This window comes from Silurus aristotelis, assembly GCF_946808225.1.
Source record: "Silurus aristotelis genome assembly, chromosome: 9".
NCBI lineage: Eukaryota > Metazoa > Chordata > Actinopteri > Siluriformes > Siluridae > Silurus > Silurus aristotelis.
In genome coordinates, this window is record NC_139582.1 from 8,600,117 (window position 1) to 8,622,534 (window position 22,418).

Below are 22,418 nucleotides of genomic sequence, written 5' to 3' on the forward strand. Positions count from 1 at the left end.
TGTTTTCTGCTTAGGTGATTGTGTTGGGGTTGTTTAAAAAAAAAAAAAAAAAAGTCAGTCAGGTACGATTGAGGTTCCCGTACTTTATTCTCTTCCCCCTCATGAGTTACAGGGAAAAAGCGCATCCACTGGTTTATGGTTGTGTGAAAGTGTCATACAGTGGTATTTATAACGTGTCCGTGCAATATTCTTCATTTATTCTACTTGTGAGATGTAGATTCGAGTTTTTTGTTAATGGAACGTCCCGGTTCAAGCAGAAATGCACAGGTGTAAGGTGAAATGATGGGGTGTGGGGTTTCTTGTTAGCATTTCATAAGTTTTGCATTTTATTTTCTTTTAAAGAATTTTGGTTTCTAAAATATTCTTTTTAAAATTTTTGCTTGTATTGTTTGGTTTGTTCAGTATTCTTACTGTCGAATTATCTTTGAGTGAATTGTAGTTGTTAACTATAAAAATGACATGTTAAAGTGTTACTTGTGAACTTTCACCTTTCATGCCCAGCTTGGCCTTGGTGTTGAGCAGAGCCTGTTGAACCTGCTGTGGCTGAGTGATGTCCACCTGAAGCAAGGTCAACCGAGGTGAGCAGTTACTTCTCAACTGCTTCGCCCCCTCACCATCTGCGTCCAATACTGTGGCGAACACTTGGAACCCCATTGCGTCCAGACGCCTTGCTGTGGCGTGCCCAAATCCTGAGTCACACCCTTCAGATGAGAGAGAGAGAGAGAGAGAGAGAGAGAGAGAGAGAGAGAGAGAGAGAGAGAGAGAGAGAGAGAGAGAGAGAGGAGACTTAGGATCAGCTTATTAAGTAAATTATAATATAAATTATATAATATTATGTAAAGATGAAACCTTTAATCCTTTACACTACTAACATGGTACGATATACTTCCCTACAATAAATTTTGACTTACAACAAGTAGCTGATGCCATGTGACATGTTTTACTGTAGTTTCTTTTAAAGCTATTTAGTTGCAAAGTAAATTGCCTTCAAATTTAGTTAAAATCTGACATTTTATTTCAGATATTAGGTTGACATCTCAGTTGTTTTATAGTGAAACATCTAAAACATCTTATCTAAAATTGTAACATATTTTTATGTGTTTAACACAGCTTTAATGCAAATCATATTTTTTTGTAGTTTTGTAATATTAGACAGCAGGTAAAATAATTAGGTGATACAGGCCATGTATTATTTATATACATGTATATGATTTTGAATGAATAACTAAATAAATTAACAGTAAACCAAGTGCCAAGGTTTTGGGTTATAAGATATTTATTATATCTTTCACCAGACCTCTAACACCAGGTTAACCACCATAACACGTGCAGAAAGTTACTGAACTTTAAGGAATTTGACAACTATAAAATGTAATTGTATCATTTTAACCAAAGTGGTAAATGTGCAGTTTATTCAGTAAGCAGTGATACATTTTCTTTCAAAAAAGTTCAGTATATGTCCAAATATCATCTATGCTTCAGTGGAGAATTTTAGATTTGTACTGCAGCTATAATCGTACGAGCTGTCCTGTGCTCATCCTCACTTCCACTCACAGCCTGTTCATATTGGTCATCCTAACACATTTAGTATGTTTTTTTTTACTCTTCCTATTTAAACCTATACTCTGCAATGTTATAAACTAATGTGACACCGGAGGGGAATCTTATTTGTGACATGTTGTTGAAGGGAGTTTTTCCATCATGGCACAATACAACTGCTTTACACATCAAACCTGTGATCACCAAGCTTGTAGTTAATGATTTCACTAACATAACTTCCCTCTTCACACACAAAAACACACTTGCATTGTGACCGGTCACATGCTGGCAAAAGCTACAATACATTATCACACATTCATAAGAAATCACACAACCCATTGCAATAAGCAGATAAATGTGTAAACCTTGCTGGACTTTTAACCTCAATGATCAGTACACGTGTGTATTCCACTGAAAATGGAAACAAAACTAGGAAAGAGGAAAAGATTTTTACACTTGCTGTCACTTCTCTCTTTGTTTTAGGAACAATGCTTAATGAATACAATCAATGGATTTTAATCATAAGGTCTCCACAGGAGAGTATGACACATACTCTCAAAAAAAGAGCAAGCTGGTGATTGTAAGGAAAAAGCATACATCTAAAAATATGGATATTGCAACACATTACAGAGGGCCATCACCTTGCCTCTAATGTGTGATGTATTGCTGTTCAAAATCGTTAAATACTATACACACAGGGATTGTTGTTAACATGGGCTCATACACATGATTTCTAACACAAGTTTATCACAAGGTCTTCTGAGGACATGGTAAAATCTGGCAGCTCTTTCACCAGTGCATTCCACTCCCTACCGTATCGAGTAAATGTACACACCGATTACTTAGATGTGTTCCAAGTGCGTGCGTGCGTGTGCGTGTGTGTGTGTGTGTGTGTGTGTGTGTGTGTGTGTGTGTGTGTGTGTGTGTGTGCGCTCATGGGTGTTTATTTTGGGAGTAGAACAGGTATGCCACAAAGATTAACTGGTTGCTACTGTTCCAAATCTAACATTCAGTGTTGGATTAATGAATAATGAGTATTGATTTATTTCTCAAAACTAAGGGGGAAAAAGTCAGTAGTTTTAGCCATATCTTGTTATTGCAATATATATATATATATATATATATATATATATATATATATATATATATATATATATATATATATATATATATATTTATATATATATATATATATATATATATATATATATATATATATATATATATATATATATATATATATATATATATATATATATATATTGTAACAAACTGTAACAAATCTAGCAATTTGCAAAAACTAATGCTTGATAAGTAAATAAATAAACCCTTGGGGGAATGTGCAGGAAAATAATAAGTGGGTGAAGTCACTGATCCGAATATTTTCCAAAACCAGCATGCCACAAAGTATATTGTTCTTGTAATGTGAAAGCAATTTTCCACAAATTGCATTTTATAATTATGTCAACAATGACACCAGTAATTAATGTTCAGTTTATGGTTATGTTGAATTTTGTGCAGTATTCGTGACTTTCTTGAGGTGGAAAATGTTCTCTAGTAAAACACTGACACTGGAGACTCCTTCCACAAATGATATCTGAAATATAAAACCTCTTTTTTCTTACAAAAAACACTCAAAGGTTTTAGTTACGGTTTGTGTGTTACTAAAATAGAAGGGTTTTAAATTTTTGCAAAAATGTTAAAAAAGGCTTCTTTTGTGAATACTTTACTTTACATTAATTCATTACTGCTTTATCCTCTTCATGCTGATGACGAATGTGACACCTATTCCAAGAACTATAAACTTAAGGCAGGAAAATACCATTATAACCTCTAGTTATAAACAGAGAAAACATCCTCTTAAACTCACTTTTGTGACTTTGATTGCCTTTTGGTGTTCTGTGTTGACCTCTGCCTGTTTTCTGTTGATGATACATCCTGATGATTTGGATCTCAATAAAAAGCTTGCACGTCCCTCCCTCTGCTAACTCACAGCAATTTCACTTTGCCAATTCGTTAAATCTATTGTATAATCAGCCATTTAATTATTATATTATCATTACATTACCAGAACTGAAATGCTTAAACACAATGGAAAGATGGGGGGGGGGGGGTGTTCTGATTTGTCTGGCAACATTGCAATACTGTGGTAACCTTCAACTATGGCCATGTCTGGTTAAAACTCTTGATTCCCAGCCTGAAGCTTTTAAAGTTCACATTTAAATTGCTAATACTGTTTCTCCCTTGTATGTCATTTTAGATGAAAGGTTCAGGCAAATAGTTACATTGTAACGTGTAGAAAGATGGACGACGTGAAAGTGATATTTATATTTCAGAGAAATGTTCAGGGTATCGCCAGGCTCAGGGGTAAACTGCGTTCTGGAGCTTCTCCAGGGACATTGAGTAAAGGAAAGGCATGCCAAAACTCTGAAGGAGTAGCAGCTATGCACATGAACACACGCTCACACGTACATGTCATCTTGTCATTTTCACACTCTCAGGCTCTTCTTTCTCGCTGGATATGTATTTGTAACAAATTGTTCGTTTGCTACCGTGTTATTCTCAGTGTACACTGAAACACTAGCAAAACAGCACAAGCTCCAACAAGGGGATTGGCACCGAGCAACTCGCACTTATGCAACAGATTTATAGTAGTCTCATTAGTCATAGTGTTGAGGGTTTCAGTACACCTACACTGAAAAAAAATGCTGCATGGAATTAATTTAATTAAAATCAGTACCATAGACATAGCTGACGTGTGCCACCTTAACGAAAATCTTGCTTTACCCTACATCAGACTATATATATATATTATATATATAAAAAAAATAATAATAATTTAAAAATATTTTTTGCTACAGTAAAATTTTTTGCTAACATGCTTCATAGGATGTTTCTTAACCATAGATTCATATTTATCCTTTATGACTTCTTACCAAGTATTTAGATATATGATGATATCATGAATATGATACAAAGAAAGTCATCTGGCTGTGACTTGTTTGTAGCTTGACAGATAAACACAAAATAATTGAACAGAAAGAGAGTTATGATGCATAAAATAAGCTAAAGATAAGAGCAGAAAAGACAAATAGATATCAAAGGTAAAGAGAGACAAAAGGTCATTTCAAGTCATGTTCCCAGACGTCTTTGGCTGCAGTATTTCTATGTGTGCTCAATTCAACCAATTGTGTGACTTAGTCTATGTGGAATGCTAGTTCTGTTCAGCTTTGCCTCAATAAGAGGTTTAACTTCCCAGAAGTGGTGGGTGACATAAAAAATATTAGGCACATTAACACAGTTTATGTGTGCACTATAAAAGCCAGCAGGCTTCTCATGTTTTGTGTAGAAACCCTCAGCATTTAAGTAGCCACTGTCTTCATTTTTGTCCATGCTAATATTAAACGATTACATTGTAGGTGATAAATCAGCAGTGGGGGATTTTGCTGGGAGGGACTTCGTCCAGCACAGCAGTTTGTGTGCCAAGTCTTGGCTTGCTTGCTTGCTTATGTGTGTGCGCCAAGAAATGTGTAACCTATATATGCAATAGGGTAGGTGCACTGCACATGTAAGGATTTCTGGCATGGGATCCAGCAACCCAGGAAATCTTTCTACACTAAAAATCTAATAAAATAGAAAACAAAACAAAATACACACACACACACACACACACACACACACACACACACACACACACACACACACACACACACACAAATATAATGTTGATAAAAGCAGTTGCCATGCCAATAGAGAGCCTTTAAACGATTTAAGGAACCCAAATAAGATCTCACTTCTAAACCAGGGCTATAATCTCCTTTAAATTAACCAAAAGATGGAAAATCTATAAAATTCTGTTGCTATTAAATTTTGTGACTATGTCCTTAATACAGTGGTGTTTTGGCTGCACAATGTAGGTCACCTACATCACACAATGCTTTTCTCCATCTCTGTGGGATGCCCTGCTTTCTCATTGTGTAGCCTGATTTACCTACAGAGGAAGAAGCCGAAACAAAGTTCAAAGCGTCATTCAACGTGTGTGTGTGACTCAGGAAGCAATGAGGAGATAAGCAGCAAAACGAAGCTGGAAAAACAAACACCTTTCTAAACTGGCACAGGAGGCGTAACCTACATTTAGTGCATCAAGTGCAGAATTGTGCGCTTGTTTCTCGATGTGTAACAGCAGACGTGGACTTTATAGCAGACGACTGCGAGTGCCAGGTGGCACTTACTTGCGTTCCTGAAGTGGAGATACTTCTGCCAGAACTAAACCTGACTACATACAAATTAAATGATTACTTTCCTGGAACTTTTTTCTATACAAGAGACACCTCAAAACAGATCTGACAATATTTTACCCATATTTTACAAACTGTTTTTGCATCAAAGGTCTATTGTGGTAATACGAGAAACACAATTGTAGACATTGAATGCTGTGGTCACTTGAGTTTTCAGTGTCCACTACAGAGTGGACACACAGTGCCCCCCCCACCCCAATACACACACACACACACACACACACACACACACACACACACACACACACACACACACACACACACACACACACAATAATTAAAATTTTTAGCACAGTATAATTCGGTTCCTTCTTCTGAATATCTCCCTCATTTTAATCTTAGCATGAATATTTTTCTTTTTATTTTAAGAAAAATGTAATGTTTCCACAAAAGCAAAATTGTCAAGTAAACCTATCATTATATCACACAAAAAGCTAAACACTTGTTTGCCTTCCTGTACACACGTACACTCACACTCAAACATGCACACGCACATAGAGAGAGTCCAGTGCCAAAATAGATATGAGCTCTATGCAGCTTTGTGTTTGGACGAAATGTGCAGAGAAACTTTCTGGATTCTGTTACTCTGAGGATTTCCCAAACATCCCCAAGTGTAATTGCACAATCTGAGAAACCTTATGTGTTATAATATCATCCAGCAGACAGTTCCAACCAACTGAGACATGTGGACTTTACAAAAATAAACTGCCATTTTGATATAATTCAATCAGAAACAATATTTTTATATATTATAGGATAAGAAAACACACGTGTACACACACACACACACACACACACACACACACACACACACACACACACACACACACACACACACACACACACACACAAACCTGCTGAATTTCAGTTCGCACACTGAATTAACAACATTAGACTAACTGTCGATTATTTCACAGCAAATCACTTTTGGTTAGCATCCAGATAAACTTACACTCTGAACATTTTGGCCCTGAGGGGTTGGGGGGGGGGGGGGGATAGCTGCTTGTTATACAAACTAATGTTATATCACACTGGTCATTGAAGCACAGAATGGGTTTCTTTGTATAGCTTTGTGGGCCATCTCTATTCTAAATAAGTCTGGTCTAAACAAATGTTATCTAATCTGAAATCTTTGTATGTTAATGGAAAAACTGAAGTCAACCAGGTTTCAGGTTAGATATATTTGTTAGATGGAAAAACAAATACTACTACAACTTCACAAATACTACTACTACTACTACTACTACTACTACTACTACTACTACTACTACTTCTTATAATAATAATAATAATAATAATAATAATAATAATAATAATAATAATAATAAGACCCTTCTAACACTAAAGGTCAGATTTGTGAGTTTTTGTGTGATGTGCTTTAGCACATTCATTGTGCTTACCTGTGATGAAAACTGCTTTGCCTTCCACAGGCAGGACCGGTGGTGGGGCAGCCCACAGTGAGTAGAGCCAACAGGTGGCACAGAAGACGGCAAGTGTCAGCACAGCGGGCATGCACATAGCACACAGCCTCTCTACCAGCAGCATGGCTCCCAGGCATGCCACGAGCGAGGGCACAGCACTGGCGTGGGATGCCAGGAACTTCTTCAGTGTGCCTCCGACGAACACAGACATCACTCCCATGTAAATCCAGAAGGACAGGGCATAGTCATCCATTGTGCTCTTTCTCTAGGTCTCTAGCTCTATTTTCTCTTTTCTTTGCTGTGTGCTGCTTTTTTTTTTGTCTTTAGTTTTTTTTTTTTTTTTTTGCAGCTCTTCTTTCTTCTCTCTATCTATCTCTTATAGAAGTGTGCACCCACGTGCTTGCTTGCTCTTGTGGTTCCTTTCACCTGCACGCTCTCTCTCTCTCTGTCTTTCTCTCTCTTACACACAAACACACTTGCACACACATACACTCACACACCACAGACACACACATGCAGAAGCGTGCAAGCTGACTTAACACACTCTGCAACACCAAGGCAGGCCGGTGATTTGGCTGAGCAGAGTGTGAGCATATATATATACACATCCCCACAGGAGCAGGGAGGAGCTACTTGGAGACGGATCTAATCAGAGCACAATGCCCAAAGTTTTATTACACTTATTATTATCCACCCCCCCCCTCTCTCTCACATACACACACACACATGCACAGACACTTCTTTTCTTTTTTCCATGAAAGCATGTCCTCTCTCCTCTCCTGGACTTTTTTGTACACTTTCTCCCTCTTTCTCTGTGCCAGATTGCATCCAGTTTGTCGTGAAAAAGGGAAGTGTGTGTGTGTGTGTGTGTGTGTGTGTGTGTGTGTGTGTGTGTGTGTGTGTTACATGCATAGGCTACTGTTTTAAAAAAAAATTAACTTATCTAAATCTCTTTGTTTCTAAATAAGGGCTGCTAATGTTCAGCTGGAGAGTGTGATAGGCAGGTGTCATTAAATAGTGGGTTTCTGGCTGGCTCATAGTATTTAGCACCCAGTCTCTCATATTACCATAGATATGGTAATTATGTCCTATCTCTCTCTCTCTCTCTCTCTCTCTCTCTCTCTCTCTCTCTCTCTCTCTCTCTCTCTCTTTCACTCTTTCACTCTCTCTCTCTCTCTCTCTCTCTCTCTCTCTCTCTCTCTCTCTCTCTCTCTTTTTCCTCTGTTTTTATTAACCATTTGCATTCTAGATTTTTCTTTTTGCTACACAATTCCTTTTTTCTTGTTAACCACACACACACACACACACACACACACACACACACACACACACACACACACACACACACACTCACTCCCACACACTCAGGCATCTGTTGAAATGTTTTTATCAGCTGAATAGTTTTATACGACACATGCAGTGAGAATCATTAAAAAATAGTTAAACAAACAAAACATGCAATTATTATGTAACTACTATATAAGGATTATTATAGCAGACCTAGAACACAAACATATTCAGTTGGATTTCTTTTCTTTCACCTGCCAGAAAAGTACTTGAAAATTAATACTTGTGTAGTTAAATAAACAATGAAACAGTAATGTAATGTTGTGGTGTCTTGCCAAGATTATTAAGAGTGTGGCTTTTGTGGTGTAACATCCTAAACAAACACAATCAAATAGTTTAATACTAATCTGAATTTGACATAACCTGCATTACTGCACAAAGAACAGCTCATGGCTATTCCTCTGTAGTACATAGATATCAAAGTAAAATCAGAAAGCAGTTCATACCAAATGTATTACTATCCCTTTGTGACTTGAATAAAGATATACAGTTGAAAAGATATACAAATGAAATGAAATGAAATCCATTAAGCATGATTTGCAACACGTGTGTAGATCAATAAAGATATTATCAGTTATGTACATTTTATTTTGTGTTTGTTTTTTGTATTTTTTTACACTTTAATATATCACGTAAGTTATGACTTGAGTAAAGATTTGATCAAACACATTTTGAATTGCTCTTTTAAAACAGTAGCCTGACAGTCACCTGACACCAGGATTAAACCAAAAAGCCTGGAGCTGTGGGTGGCAGCAGTGATACAATTCTATTAGCTTTTGTAGCTAGGAATTAATCGGTAATGACCAATCAGTCATGATAAGCACTTATATAAATTTTCACTGTTTTGCATGTTTTTGCAGGAGAAGAAATTTATAAAGGCAGTTAAGTTTAGAGTAATATTTTTTCTGTAATTGCAGCTCAAGTCAAAGGACTTGTGATTATATACAATTTTAGATGTTTATTTAATTTATAATTTTTTTTTTGTTCAGTTTTTGTAAACTGTTTAGAGTTCTCAGAGTTTAATCAGATAAAGAAATTAAAAGGCTTAAGATCTTTAAATATTTGAGCAATTACTAATTTTATATAGACATTTCTATCTTTATGCTGTGATTGGGTTTCATCTCTTGTTCTAGCTTCTGTTGTGATTTAATTGAATAATGAGGTGCAAATAAACAACTTGTCCCAACTTGTTTCTCCTAAAACAATGATTGAATCTAAAATTTATATATATTATATTATATAATAAAATTAAAGCATGTGCAACTTTGCATACATGTGCAACTTTGCATCGCTGTGTACTGTGTCAGCTATATATAGTAGAAATGACGATAAAAGCTTCTTGACTTGACTTGACTTGATCCAACAGCTTTGTTATTGACCACCTGTTCATGTGTCTGCAAGTTTGAAGTGTGTGTGTAGTTGAAAAGAAATATTGATCACAGCCAAGACCAAACTCTTGTGTGGAAAAGAACGATCTTTGATGTTTTCCAGGGATAACATTTTGACAGCGGTGTGCACTTTGAGCTCAGAATTGTTTTTTTCCATTGGTTACAGCTAGCCGGATACATGTTAACCAGATACACACGAACATATATTCACTTTATTTCTTTATTGTCAAAGGGGAAAGGTCCACAAATTAACGCTGACAGCCAAAGAGATAAAAAAAAAATATTTGGAACAAGGGTGCTATTAAATTTTCATCTTGAAGCAAAAAAAAAAAGTTTTTCCCTTACCCTTTAAGGAACCCTTAAATAAGGAACCCTTAAATTGCCCACAATGTCAGCAAATCAAGACTTCCTCGCTCCGGTGGCTACATACAGCTGAAAGCAAACACCTATTATGATTTTTTAATGGAAAATAAATACACCTTTCTTCTACATCTTTTGGCAGTCAATCAGTCTAAGAAATGAAAAATGAACTGTAACTTTAACCTTGATCAAGTTGGTTACTGAAAAAACATCAGTGCAGGAAAGACTGAATGAATAGTTAAAATAATTACTTCATATCTATTTAGGAATAAAGCAAGAATCTAAAGTACATGCCAAAATTCACAGAAAAAAACTGAAAAGGTATTACTTAGTCTCCAGTCCTGATAGCTCTGTCTTGAGTTACTCTGACGTCTCTGGTACATGCTGTTCCCTGACTTTGTGACCTCCAGGGTACACAGCTTCCAATCCCACGCACCCCCCCCCACCCGAGCACGTTACAGCCTTCAGCGAGATGAAGCATACGCTAGACATACGTCCTTCGGTATGTGAACTCTTTGTTCAAATCTGTTGAAGGCGCAATCGAGGACACAGCTTTCAACCATCTAATCACACCACGCTTGGGGCAAAGTGTTGATTGTCCATCTGAGGAATGCATACAATTTGGGCATAGTGAACTGACACTGAAACTCCCTGAAGGGAAGAAAGTGAGGATGCATGCATTGATAATTATCAGTAATTGTTTTAAAGGCTTAAAATTCTCCTAAAGAAATCCTACTTAAGAGGTTTTTATAGGGTGGATAAGAGTATAGCATGACATTTCATCTTTATAGTGCAAGTAAAAATACATTTTGTGACCAGAGAACTACAGAACTGAAAATTGGCTTTCCAACAACTTTTGGCAAAAACACTTATTTTAGGGGTGCATTTAAATATGTTGCTCTATTAAGCACATTTCTGACTTCTTGGTAGAGTGTCATTAGGTATGCTAGTTCGATTCTATAGCATGATATTAGCAAACAAATCTTTATTTGAAGGGATATAAAACAAAGAATCAATGTCATCAGACAAATATTGTTAGTCTTACTAGCAATGTGATTGCATGTTTCTACAATATTTACATACTTTAATGCTTCATTGCTGCAGTGCACTGTACATACAGTAAATCCACAGTTCTAGAGACTGGTCTGGAGTTTAGCTAGCACATACATCATATAGTCCAGCATATAGCAGCTATGGAATCTATATAGAGGCAGGAAATAAGTGCACCCAGAACCAATCTATTGGATAATTAGAATTAATTTCGGGACTCAGACACAGTCTCAGTGTTCAAGTCGAGGTTGAAAACATATTTATTCAGTCAAGCCTTTAATCAGTAGATTTTTTCTCAGGTAAAGGCTCAGATCTGGAGGGAACATTGATATAGAGTGTTTGGTGAACTGGGATATTTGTACGCTGTCGTCCCCTCACATTCACATGTTCACTCAGGTTTGTTGACGGTGGTGTGGTGGGCCGTCTCTTATCCCAGAGATCCCTCATGTCTGTGTTGCCTTCTTATTTTCCCTTTTAGTTATGCTGCCATAGCGAGTCTTGCCGGAGTCCAAACTGCACAGTGACTTTAACTCTCATGCAACAATAGGTACACTTAATAATCCATATCCTTCTCTTCCTGTCACCCTCTTCTCTCTCTCTCGCTCTCTCTCTCTCTCTCTCTCTCTCTCTCTCTCTCTCTCTCTCTCGGTCGAGTTAAACATGCTTCTGAGGCTCCAGTGACCACTGTTCCTGCCCCTCTCCCCCCCGTGGATCTTCCCACTTCATCCAGGCCTGCCTCTGGATAGTGTTCTCTTTGACTGGAGGCCACTCTGTGCAGCTGGGGAAGGTTTGTCATCAACGCCTTGGGTGGTTCCATGAAATTCCGGAGTAAGAACGGGAGCTTTGAGAATGGATTGGACTGTAGTTGATGTCAACAGTCTCCTACACTGACTCAGAAATACATTTCGCTTTTGATCATCATCACTGCACCCTGCAACATTGTATACCTGCCACAAATGGACATTCGGTGTAACCCAGATGAGGATGGGTTCCCTCTTGAGTCTGGTTCCTCTCAAGGTTTCTTCCTTATGCCATCTCGGGGAGTTTTTCCTTGCCACAGTCGCCAGTCGCCACCGGCTTGCTCATCAGGGACAAACTTACTCATAAAGAACATATTCATTTTTAATCACCGCATTATCTGTGTAAAGCTGCTTTGAGACAATGTTCATTGTTAAAAGCGCTATACAAATAAAAATGAATTGAATTGAATTAAATTGACAATTATTTGATTTATTAGAGTCCATTGCAGGGGGTCAAAACATAGGCAGCCACTGGTGAACAAGTATAATCTATAATGACTGTGGAAAGCAGAAATAGGATTTAAAGCAGGAAATGATGGAACTAGAAAGCATTTTATGTTAAAAGTATTGTAAACATAGACAAAATTATCTAACCCAGAGTAGAAACACAAATCAGGCATGAACCAATGACAAAAAAACAAATAGTCGAAACTAGAACAAGAACACACAACTACATTGCTAAAATGTTTGACTTAAAATTCTAATCAAATTCTAATTTTATTTGTGACATACGACTTTTAATGACTGTCCAACATCTGAAGATGAAAATAGAATATAAAAAATAAACTATAACGTGTATAAAAAAGTATATTAAAAGTATAAATATTTACAATTATTTTTGTCTTTGTATTAATCAACAAACTTCCTAAATCTAATTCCCAAACTGTATAAATCAAAATTTTTAACCACTGTTTCTTTTTTTAATAAAGATAAGTCCTTTATTTGCTTTTATACAATCCATCATGCTGAGATTTATAACTATAACCACACTCACCTTCAGCCTACCAAAACAGCTCGTCTGTCACGTCTTTCATCACTATTTCTTTCATCATTGTATCCCACACCTGTTCATCTTGTCTGCTGTATCCATAACTCTCTTTAAATATGGCAATAATGGGATGGCAGCCAACATACAGTCCTCTTTTGATGTCAACCTCTTTTTTGTTTTTGCAGTACCAGTATCCAGTGTCATTGTCATCCTTAGGTGGACAATTCGTAATCTGAAACACTGAAATGTGGTTCAGTGCCTGTTTTATTAACCTTTTACGTTAACCTCGGCCTCTCACTTCACTGTGAAAGATCAGTCAGATTTATAAAACCTCCAAAGAATTATTTATATTTGTTAGTGTTTTACAGTCCTGCTCGAAGTGTTGTGACTAGTGTACAATGTAAATCTCTTTATCTTAAGAACTCATGTGAAAACCGAGTTTCTTAAAGTTTGGCAAATATGATTTTTTTTTTTACATTTATTTACATTTTGATTGTGCATAAGGTAGAATTAAAAGATAATGGAATTTTATGAAACGTTTTCTATATATATGCAAATCTTAAAAATTGTAAAACAAGTGGGAAGACAAATCTAAAAATATTTTCCTATTTTAGTCAGCGAGCTTCATCATTTACACCAAATTTGTCTCCTTGAACTTCCACACAACAGAGATGTCCTTTCTTTTTACCATGTAGAAGACATCTTTACTATTCCCCTTTGAAGGATTTTATGAGAAGTACAGTATTTAAACAATAGACCAGGCCAAGTACTGTGAAGGAAGGCTTGAATAGTAAACCACAGTTCTTTGCTTCACAGCAGTGATTGCACATTACCTAAAATTATATTGGACAATTTTATGGTGAGTTCGAAGCCAAGTAATATAATACACTATTAAAATTCTGTTAAATGTTTATATTAAAACTGGAGTAAACCTGGAGTGTTGCTTCCGCTGTTGTCTGGAGCATGGTCAAGCAGATTTGAAGACATCGTCAAAGTTGCCAATGCTAGAGATCAAACCTTTATCAGCTCTGCCCCCTGTTGTTGGCTACATGCAATATAGAGTCTGGGGTAATCTAGGAATTATGTTTTGGATATCCCGTATTAAAGTGTAAAAATCAGTGCTTTGTGAGTTAAAGAAATAGTTCTTAAAAGGTAAATCTAATATTAGAATTAGAAGTGGACAAGGATACTAAATACATGTCCAGAACCTAGAGGTTCCTTAGTGAGCATACAGTATATATGAGGGTCCCTTTTTGCTTACACACATAATCTATTCACAAAACATGCAAATTACCGGTAAATCAAATAAATTAGGAAATGTTCTTGGTGTCTTGGTCTGAATTGGTAATCATTAGGTAGATCAATGAGAAGAAAAATTTAAGCCAGGAAACAATCATTAAATAAATAGATCAGAATGTGGTTTAATCAACTGTCACTGATGACATGTGAGTCTAGGCTTGTTACAGTGATAAGTGAATAATGTGGATTTACTGCTAAAACTGCTGTAGTTATTGTTTCAACATTGGTAGCAGAGGATGGCTGCTGTTGGGAACCAATGTTTAAACAATAACTACAGCAGTTTTAGCAGTAAATCCACTTTATTCACGCATCACCTACAACATACCCCTAGAAAAACGTGCAAACCTATTAACACCTCTTTTCACACATGCACAGTAGACGAAACATAACTTAACAACCATACAATTTGGTGGATAAATGTGGAAATGAAAAACAAGAAAAAAGACAGTTGCTTTGCTTTCAGCATAGCGCTAAGACTACTCAAATGATCATAATGAAGGCCTAGTGTAATGTATCCAGTATTTCGGATTTAAAATCTAGGTTTTAAAAGCCCCCATGGGGGCACAAATGGATTCAGAAGATCCATTATAATGTCTCATTTTATTATTAATAAAATATAATTATTATTGTTATTTTATTTATTTGTTTTATGAATTAATATTCACAATATCAGTTCAATGCTATTTATGAACACTGATTTGGTGCACTACTATTTTGAATATGTCACATTTTAAATGAAGAGTGTACATCCTATGATACATTTTTCTCTAATCTGGCATGGCACACACACACACAGTACATTGGGAAACACTCCTGATTAGCTGTTGAGTAGGGTGAAAAAGTTGTGATCCTGGCAATGTGTTGACAATGTGTTGAATTTTACACCAGAAAATAAAAAGCAATTGATGGCACAGGAGGTCTAGGGTTGCATTTTCTGAACACTATTGGTTGTTGGGACTTTTAAACTTAATTAACATATTATTTGTCAAATATTTGCTCCATTTTGTGGTTGTATTTAATCCGACAAATGCACTGATCCATGTTTGAGCCAGCATAATTGAACATTGATCTTAAGTGAGCACATTTGTTATTTTTTTTCATTTTCAATAAGCAAGTCATGTCTTCAAAAATAATTATTAGGTTAATTAGGCTTCGAAAGACTTAATCATGTATTTAGACTGTGTATAGAATGCAGGGATTAAAACAATTTCTGTGTGTCAAGATTGATACATTCAGTGTGGTATTTTTATTTACAATGTTGTATGTGTGTGGGTGTGTGTAGGTGTGTTTGTGTATACTGTAGGAAGAAGAGTTCCAGGATGATTGAGCTTGTTTATGATAGGAACTGGCATGAATCTGACCTCCATCTAATAAAAATTCATTTAAAACCACCCTACAACTCTCCACTCCTTAAAAAACAAATGCTCCATTAGACTTACACAAGACCGTTAGAGTTAGAATTCTGTCACATCAACAAGACAGTGTTGATAAAACAAGGAGCTTGTTTCAAGCCTTTTGAACAGATTTCATAGATTCTAGTTCTGGTTTATAGGCTATATAATCTATAGCATGGATGATACCAGAGATAATATTGCATATTAATTCAAACCCAAATACACAGCATAAACCCACCTGAGAAAAACATGCTGGTGGGTGCACTTAGCTTGGCTTAGCTCTATTTATACTTGGTGTTAATGAGTGTGCGAGGGAGTATTGCCTTTGCATCTATAATGTCCCATTCAGGGTATTTTCCCATCTCATGTGTAGTGTTCTGAACACGATTAAACAGTTTTGTAATAATATAATGTTTTACCTTTTAATAATAAACAGATTCATGATCATTAAGGAAGATATATGGATGTTTGAAGAATTTTTTTTTTTTTTTTCATATGTGCTTTTTGTACATACTATTACACATTTAGTCCACAACTGCCTTCATAATAACTTACACTCTTCTGGGAAGATGTTCCACTAGATTTTAAAATGGGTTTTTGGAGATTTGTGTTCAGTTACAAGGGCAATAGTAAGTCAAGTACTGTAGGGTGAGGGGGCCTGGGGTCAGGTGCAGTCAGCATTACCATTCATCCCAAGGTGTTCACTAGGGCTGAGTTCAAAGCTCTATATCAGGCCCCTCAAAACTTTCACTCCAACCCTTTATTGAGCTAACTTTGTGCACAAGGGCATTGTCATGCTGGAATAAGTTTGGATCTCCTAGTTCAAGTGGAGGAGATAATTTAATACTACCTCATCCAAAAAAATTCTATACAACTTTGCACCTCTAACTTTGTGCTAACAGTTTGAGGGACCATATTGTATATGGTTTGAAAAGTCTGTAAAAGGTGTAAGTAAAAGGAAACAGCCTTGCTAAAAACAAGTTATAGACCTCTTGATTTTCAAACAAGGATACATGACTGGTTACCTTTTTTTGCTTTCAGTTTTCCTTCCAGAGTGCTGTAGCAGTGTCACTTTCTGCTACATGTAAACCATTGCACCTTCTGGTGGTACCACTGCTTTTGCTCTGTGGTACTGATGATTCCACTATTTTGGTTACTTCATTAGTTAGTTAGTTATAGAATTCCCTGTTTTCATGAAGCTTATTTTGTTTTTCCAAACCTTCGTCAAAACACTTCCGTTTAACACTTCGTAGTTTTTAGATGATTAGTGCAATGAATTGAGGTGTGGTGTTGAAACAGTTGAAAGAATGCATGCATGCACATTCAAACCCACCACTGCTTGAATAGAGTTCCTTCTAAAACTAATTACACCCAAAATGACACCATGTGAAATTGTATGAACAGTGAAAAGACGCCACATGATTTCCTCAAATAATTTTGAAACCAAAAGCCCTACGTACGTTTGGTGAATAAGTGGCTAAAAAGCATGGGTTTGGACTCGGGCCGAGCTCATGCAGAGAGGAGAAACATGTGAGATTTGGCCTGGTTGTGAAACAGAACTGGAAACGTGCTAGAAAGCCTGTGGTTATAAACAATAGGCCAAGGAGTGGAGCTCTTTCCATTTACTTTGTGTGGGTGTACGTGTTTGTTTGTGAATTTGCTCTAAGGGTTGGCAGAAGGCACGTCTGATGTTTGTAACTCTGCAATTCTATGCTACCAAGCTTAAGAGGAGCTGATATGCAAATGAAGAGTTGGCGTCTGGGAATGTTTTTTTAGTGCAGTTTCATATTTCATGCAACATGAAACATAATTTTGACCTTAATGATTCTGTGGCAGGCAGTCTCAAGTTTTCGTTAAATGCAAAATTAAATTCGACAGTTGATGTGCTCGGCACTTGTTGTTGCATAAGCGCATGCAGATGTCAAGTATAAGTAAAGTAAATAGAAGAAAAGTCATATAACTCTTTCAGATACACTATAATTCAATGGAGACCACATGACAGGATGTGATGTTATAGGAAAACAATCAATAACACAGACAGGTTCCACAGATGATTATTTTCCAAAATAAAAAGCACACCATAAAGTGTTTTATACCTGTTTTTATGTAAAAAAAATATATACTTACACATTTTTAAGAAAAAACAGTTTTTGCATTATTTGTTAAAACAGATCACCTCCATCTTGACGATTTTCCCATTTTGGAAAAGTTACTGCTTTAACTATGACTGTTACAGAGCACTTACACTGAAAATGAAAAAAAAAATGAAAAAAAAAAATTTCATCACAGAAAATCTTTATAAATTATTATGTACTTTAACACAATGTTCATGTAGTGTGTTCACCATAAGTAATATTCTCAATTGTTTTCAATAAAAAAATTATCACATTGACCATTGGTAATTAGATTAGATGTGATTTGTGAAATGCTAGCTGAATCACCAACTGATGAAAGTAGAAACGCCTATTGGAGACTAAACAGTACATTGATTTGCAACTTGCAGCCATGAAATCACTGCATGTATCTATGCACACTGTATGATAAAAACAATGACTTATTAAACGAATAGTCTATAGACCTGTGATTTGCCTTGCATCTGGATCTATTGTCATAGCTTCAATTATAGAAAAACCATCAACACCTTCTGACTAATCAGAACCAGCCTTCACTCCCTACGTTAATCAACTGCAGACCAGGAACATCATACAAGAGCTGCAGTTTTGGAGATGCTCTGACTCAGTCGTCTAGCCATCACAATTTGACCCTTAATGAAACTCACTGAAATCATTATGCCTACCCATTTTTCCTGCTTCTAACACATTAACTTTGAGAACATAATGTTTTTCTACCTTGCTACCTAATATATCCCACCCACTAACAGGTGCCATGATGAAGAGATAAAAAGTGTTCAACATAATGTTATAATGTTATAAAAAGTGATATAATGTCATTAAAAATGTTTAACATAATGTTATAATGTCATAATGTTATGCCTGATCGGTGTATACTCAAAATAAATATTGCATGCATTATAAACACTACATAACCCCCACCTGTGCCAACCATGCAAAATCTACTTGAACGGCATGTATCACTTGGTAAACTTCTTTTCTTATGTACACACATTCGAAATCACAGCTGCGAATTCGTATTAAAATTTTATTTGTCACATAAACAACTATTCATATTACGGCCTGCAGTAAAATCTTATTAAAGAGTGGTCCATGAAATCAAAAGGAACAAAGAAAATGGACAAAATTAAATAAAATTTTTTATAAAAAATACGACCAAATGAATGAAAACATTTACAATACGTTATATTTGCAGTACAATAAAAATGATAATTTACAGTAAAAATGAACTGTAGCATCATCTGCCAAAGACCAAGGAACAGAGTGAATCCCTCATCCACGTACAAATCATCCTCATCCCTTTGATTTTGCATGTGTACACACTAAGACAAATTTAAACGAATGGATGCTTAGCACCAGCTGTCCCATTTCCCACACACATGCACCGAATTCCTAGAAATCTTTTCTCATGCAGACATTTTTTTTCCTCCAAGTCGACATGAAAGCGGTTCTGCTTGCAGCATGTGTCACAAGACTCAATAAACCATGGTGAGTAATGAGGCTTTAAACTGTCGCAGTACAGTATGTTTTTTTATGAGATTATGTCTATGAGAAGCCGACTCACCTTCGATCAGATCAGCTAATGCAGATTACAAAATCTTAGTGTTTTCCAGGATTTACAAGTATCCTACACAATGACCTACTTTCACTTGTTTGCTCTGCCTGCTCTGTGTTACTGTCATAAAAGTGGAGTCATGCTGGTCTATAAATTTTCCAGACTGTTTGTATTTGTACGAAATGCCCCTCTAATTGGATTGAACAAGTCTGCAGAACATTGCTGTATACTCACATATAAAATGATTTTAACTGAATAATGTAAATTTGAGGTTTTTATGTGAAAGCTAACTTTTATTATACATCTGAAACTGTTTGAGGATTGAAAGCAATACCAGTTTGCTGTTTAATGAAGCAATATATGCCATTAGCTAGATTTTTACTTGGATGCGAGTCTAGCTATAATAAATGGACGCTAGTCTAAACTAAACATGAAATATGGCACGTTAATATTAACAAATTAGCGTAACTTACCAAACACACTTAGCTGCAGTGCATAACTTCAAGGAAGGTAAAGGCGATGCCACATTTCATAAGAGTCGCTGCCTACTCATGCTAACTCATATTAAAGCATTTTACAGAGATAAGGCTGGGAGTATTCATCGCAGCATGTGGTGATGTATACATTTTCAAACGCACATGGATAGCTTTAGCACTAATTACGCTTAGTTGAATGAGAAGACTATGGGCATTGAGAAATTGTTGTTATATAATAATTTTATAATTTTGTCTACATTGTGCAACTTGATCTTGGTTGCTAAACTGAACGGGATAAATGTTAAATTTAAAAAAAGCCAGAAGGACTAAATATATATATTTATTGTTTTTGAGCCGAGCTCAGGTTGTGCTCTATGACACGGTGAGGTAAAACACGTGTAGTTTTCCATTCTTAAGTCCCAAGCAAAGCCGCACGTTCGTGGGATTTAAAATGTGCTTATAAGAGTGTAAAGAGCAACTTTTTCACACAGTGTGTACCATGTGCTGGTTTTCTTGGCTTGCAGAGAAGAACACTGGGCTCAGTCCAGTTAAAGTGTTCTGTAACGAGACTCTGAGAGCCCTGGCTCCCTGTAGATGATTGGGATTTCTGCAATCTGTGCAGCTTTTGCGCATGGCTAGGTTGGGAACATGTCCACAAATACACACTGAACACACTAAACACACTAAACACACACACACACACACACACACACACACACACACACACACACACACACACACACTCACACACAATCACACACACACACACACACTTCAGGAGAGAAGACTCCAGCGATGACACACAAATGAGTTAGTGTGAGAATAGGTGTCGGAAACACAGCCTGCTCGCAGGCTCCAGTTTACATGAAGCAGAATGAAAAATGGGCATGATGGATGTGTTTAGTTTTGTTTTATTGGCAGCAGGGGGCCGTAGCTTCGAGGATGAAGGCTGTGGAGAGTACAAACAGTTCTGTTTCATAATTTTATAATCACTGTGGATAGGGGGTCAGTTTTTTTTATATAAAGTGGAGAGAAGATAGAAAGAAAGAAAGAAAGAAAGAAAGAAAGAAAGAAAGAAAGAAAGAAAGAAAGAAAGAAAGAAAGAAAGAAAGAAAGAAAGAAAGAAAGAATGTAGTAATAATGAGTAAATAAATTCAGAAGGACAGAAAGAAAGAAAAAAAGAAAGAAAGAAAGAAAGAAAGAAAGAAAGAAAGAAAGAAAGAAAGAAAGAAAGAAAGAATATGTGTAGAAAGAATAAATGAATAAATTGAGCAAAAGAAAGAAAGATATTTGAGTTTTATAATGTCCATTTAAAAACTTGCTTCTGTCGACTGAGAGACAAAATGTCCCAGAGGATCTGATGTAGACCACTGACGCAAAAAGAAGTGATGTGTTAGTCATGTGCTAGCCCATACCCCATCACACCGGTGGTTTTAACTGTTGTTGGGGACAGAGTGAGTCTATCTATCTATCTATCTATCTATCTATCTATCTATCTATCTATCTATCTATCTATCTATCTATCTATCTATCTATCTATCTATCTATCTATCTATCTATCTATCTATCTATCTATCTATCTATCTGTGTGTGTGTGTGTGTGTGTGTGTGTGTGTGTGTGTGTGTGTGTGTGTGTGTATAGATAGCTATATTTATATATAGAGTGGAACCCCGGTGTAAAAATGCCTTGTAGTAGGAGAATATCGGTGTACGAGTGGTTTTACTAGTAAAAATCTTTTTTACGAGCATATTTTGTGAAGAAGCATTTCTTTTGATGCTTTTGGCTCCAGTCGTGCATTCTGCTCGTCGCTCGTCACCTCCGTCCCCACACTTCCTGCTCAGTCGCTTTATAAACATTGTTCTGAGTGCATTCTCTTGTGTGGATATTGTGCTTTGTGTCTGGTTTTATAGTGTTTTGGTTTTATTTCACTATAAATTTAGCATCCCAAGAAGTATAGTAATAGTGCTGGAGGGAAGGTTCCAAAAAGAATCATCATTAAAATGCAGAAATTGTAGAAAATCTCGTTCACCTGGTTTCCACTGTAATACACTGTAATACATATACTTGGTTAGAAGTCACATAAGACTTGTACAGGGCCTGATAACGAGCTGTACTATTTATTCTTTAAGTCCCAGTGTTCCTTTATGAAGCAGGGCATAATCACATTCCTGGCAAAGTTATCAAACCGAACAAAAAGGAAAATGTGGCACAACCTTCAGCATGAAACGCCTCTGCACTTCCTAGCCCCCCACAAATTGACCCAAAAATGATTCAAGCTTGAAGCCTGATTATCATGCCACTGTGACCCAGAAGAGACTTCACTTTGTGTTATATTATATACATAAAATACATTATAAATATAATATTATC

The 22,418-nt window shown here is 36.3% G+C and overlaps 2 protein-coding genes across 2 annotated transcripts in view; both read right to left on the reverse strand.

Annotated features, from left to right (window-relative positions):
- Positions 1-7,847, reverse strand: part of hsd11b2 (hydroxysteroid (11-beta) dehydrogenase 2) — a 14,531-nt gene extending 6,684 nt beyond the window's left edge. The window contains exons 1-2 of the mRNA XM_083549647.1: positions 7,238-7,847; positions 489-701 (exon numbers count right to left, since the gene is read on the reverse strand). Coding sequence (XP_083405773.1) covers positions 489-701; positions 7,238-7,511 — 487 coding nt within the window. The 5' untranslated portion in view covers positions 7,512-7,847. The remainder of the gene's footprint in view (positions 1-488; positions 702-7,237) is intronic.
- agrp (agouti related neuropeptide) overlaps positions 1-22,418 on the reverse strand; it is a 103,824-nt gene that overhangs the window by 38,843 nt on the left and 42,563 nt on the right. The gene's annotated exons all lie outside the window — the stretch shown is intronic.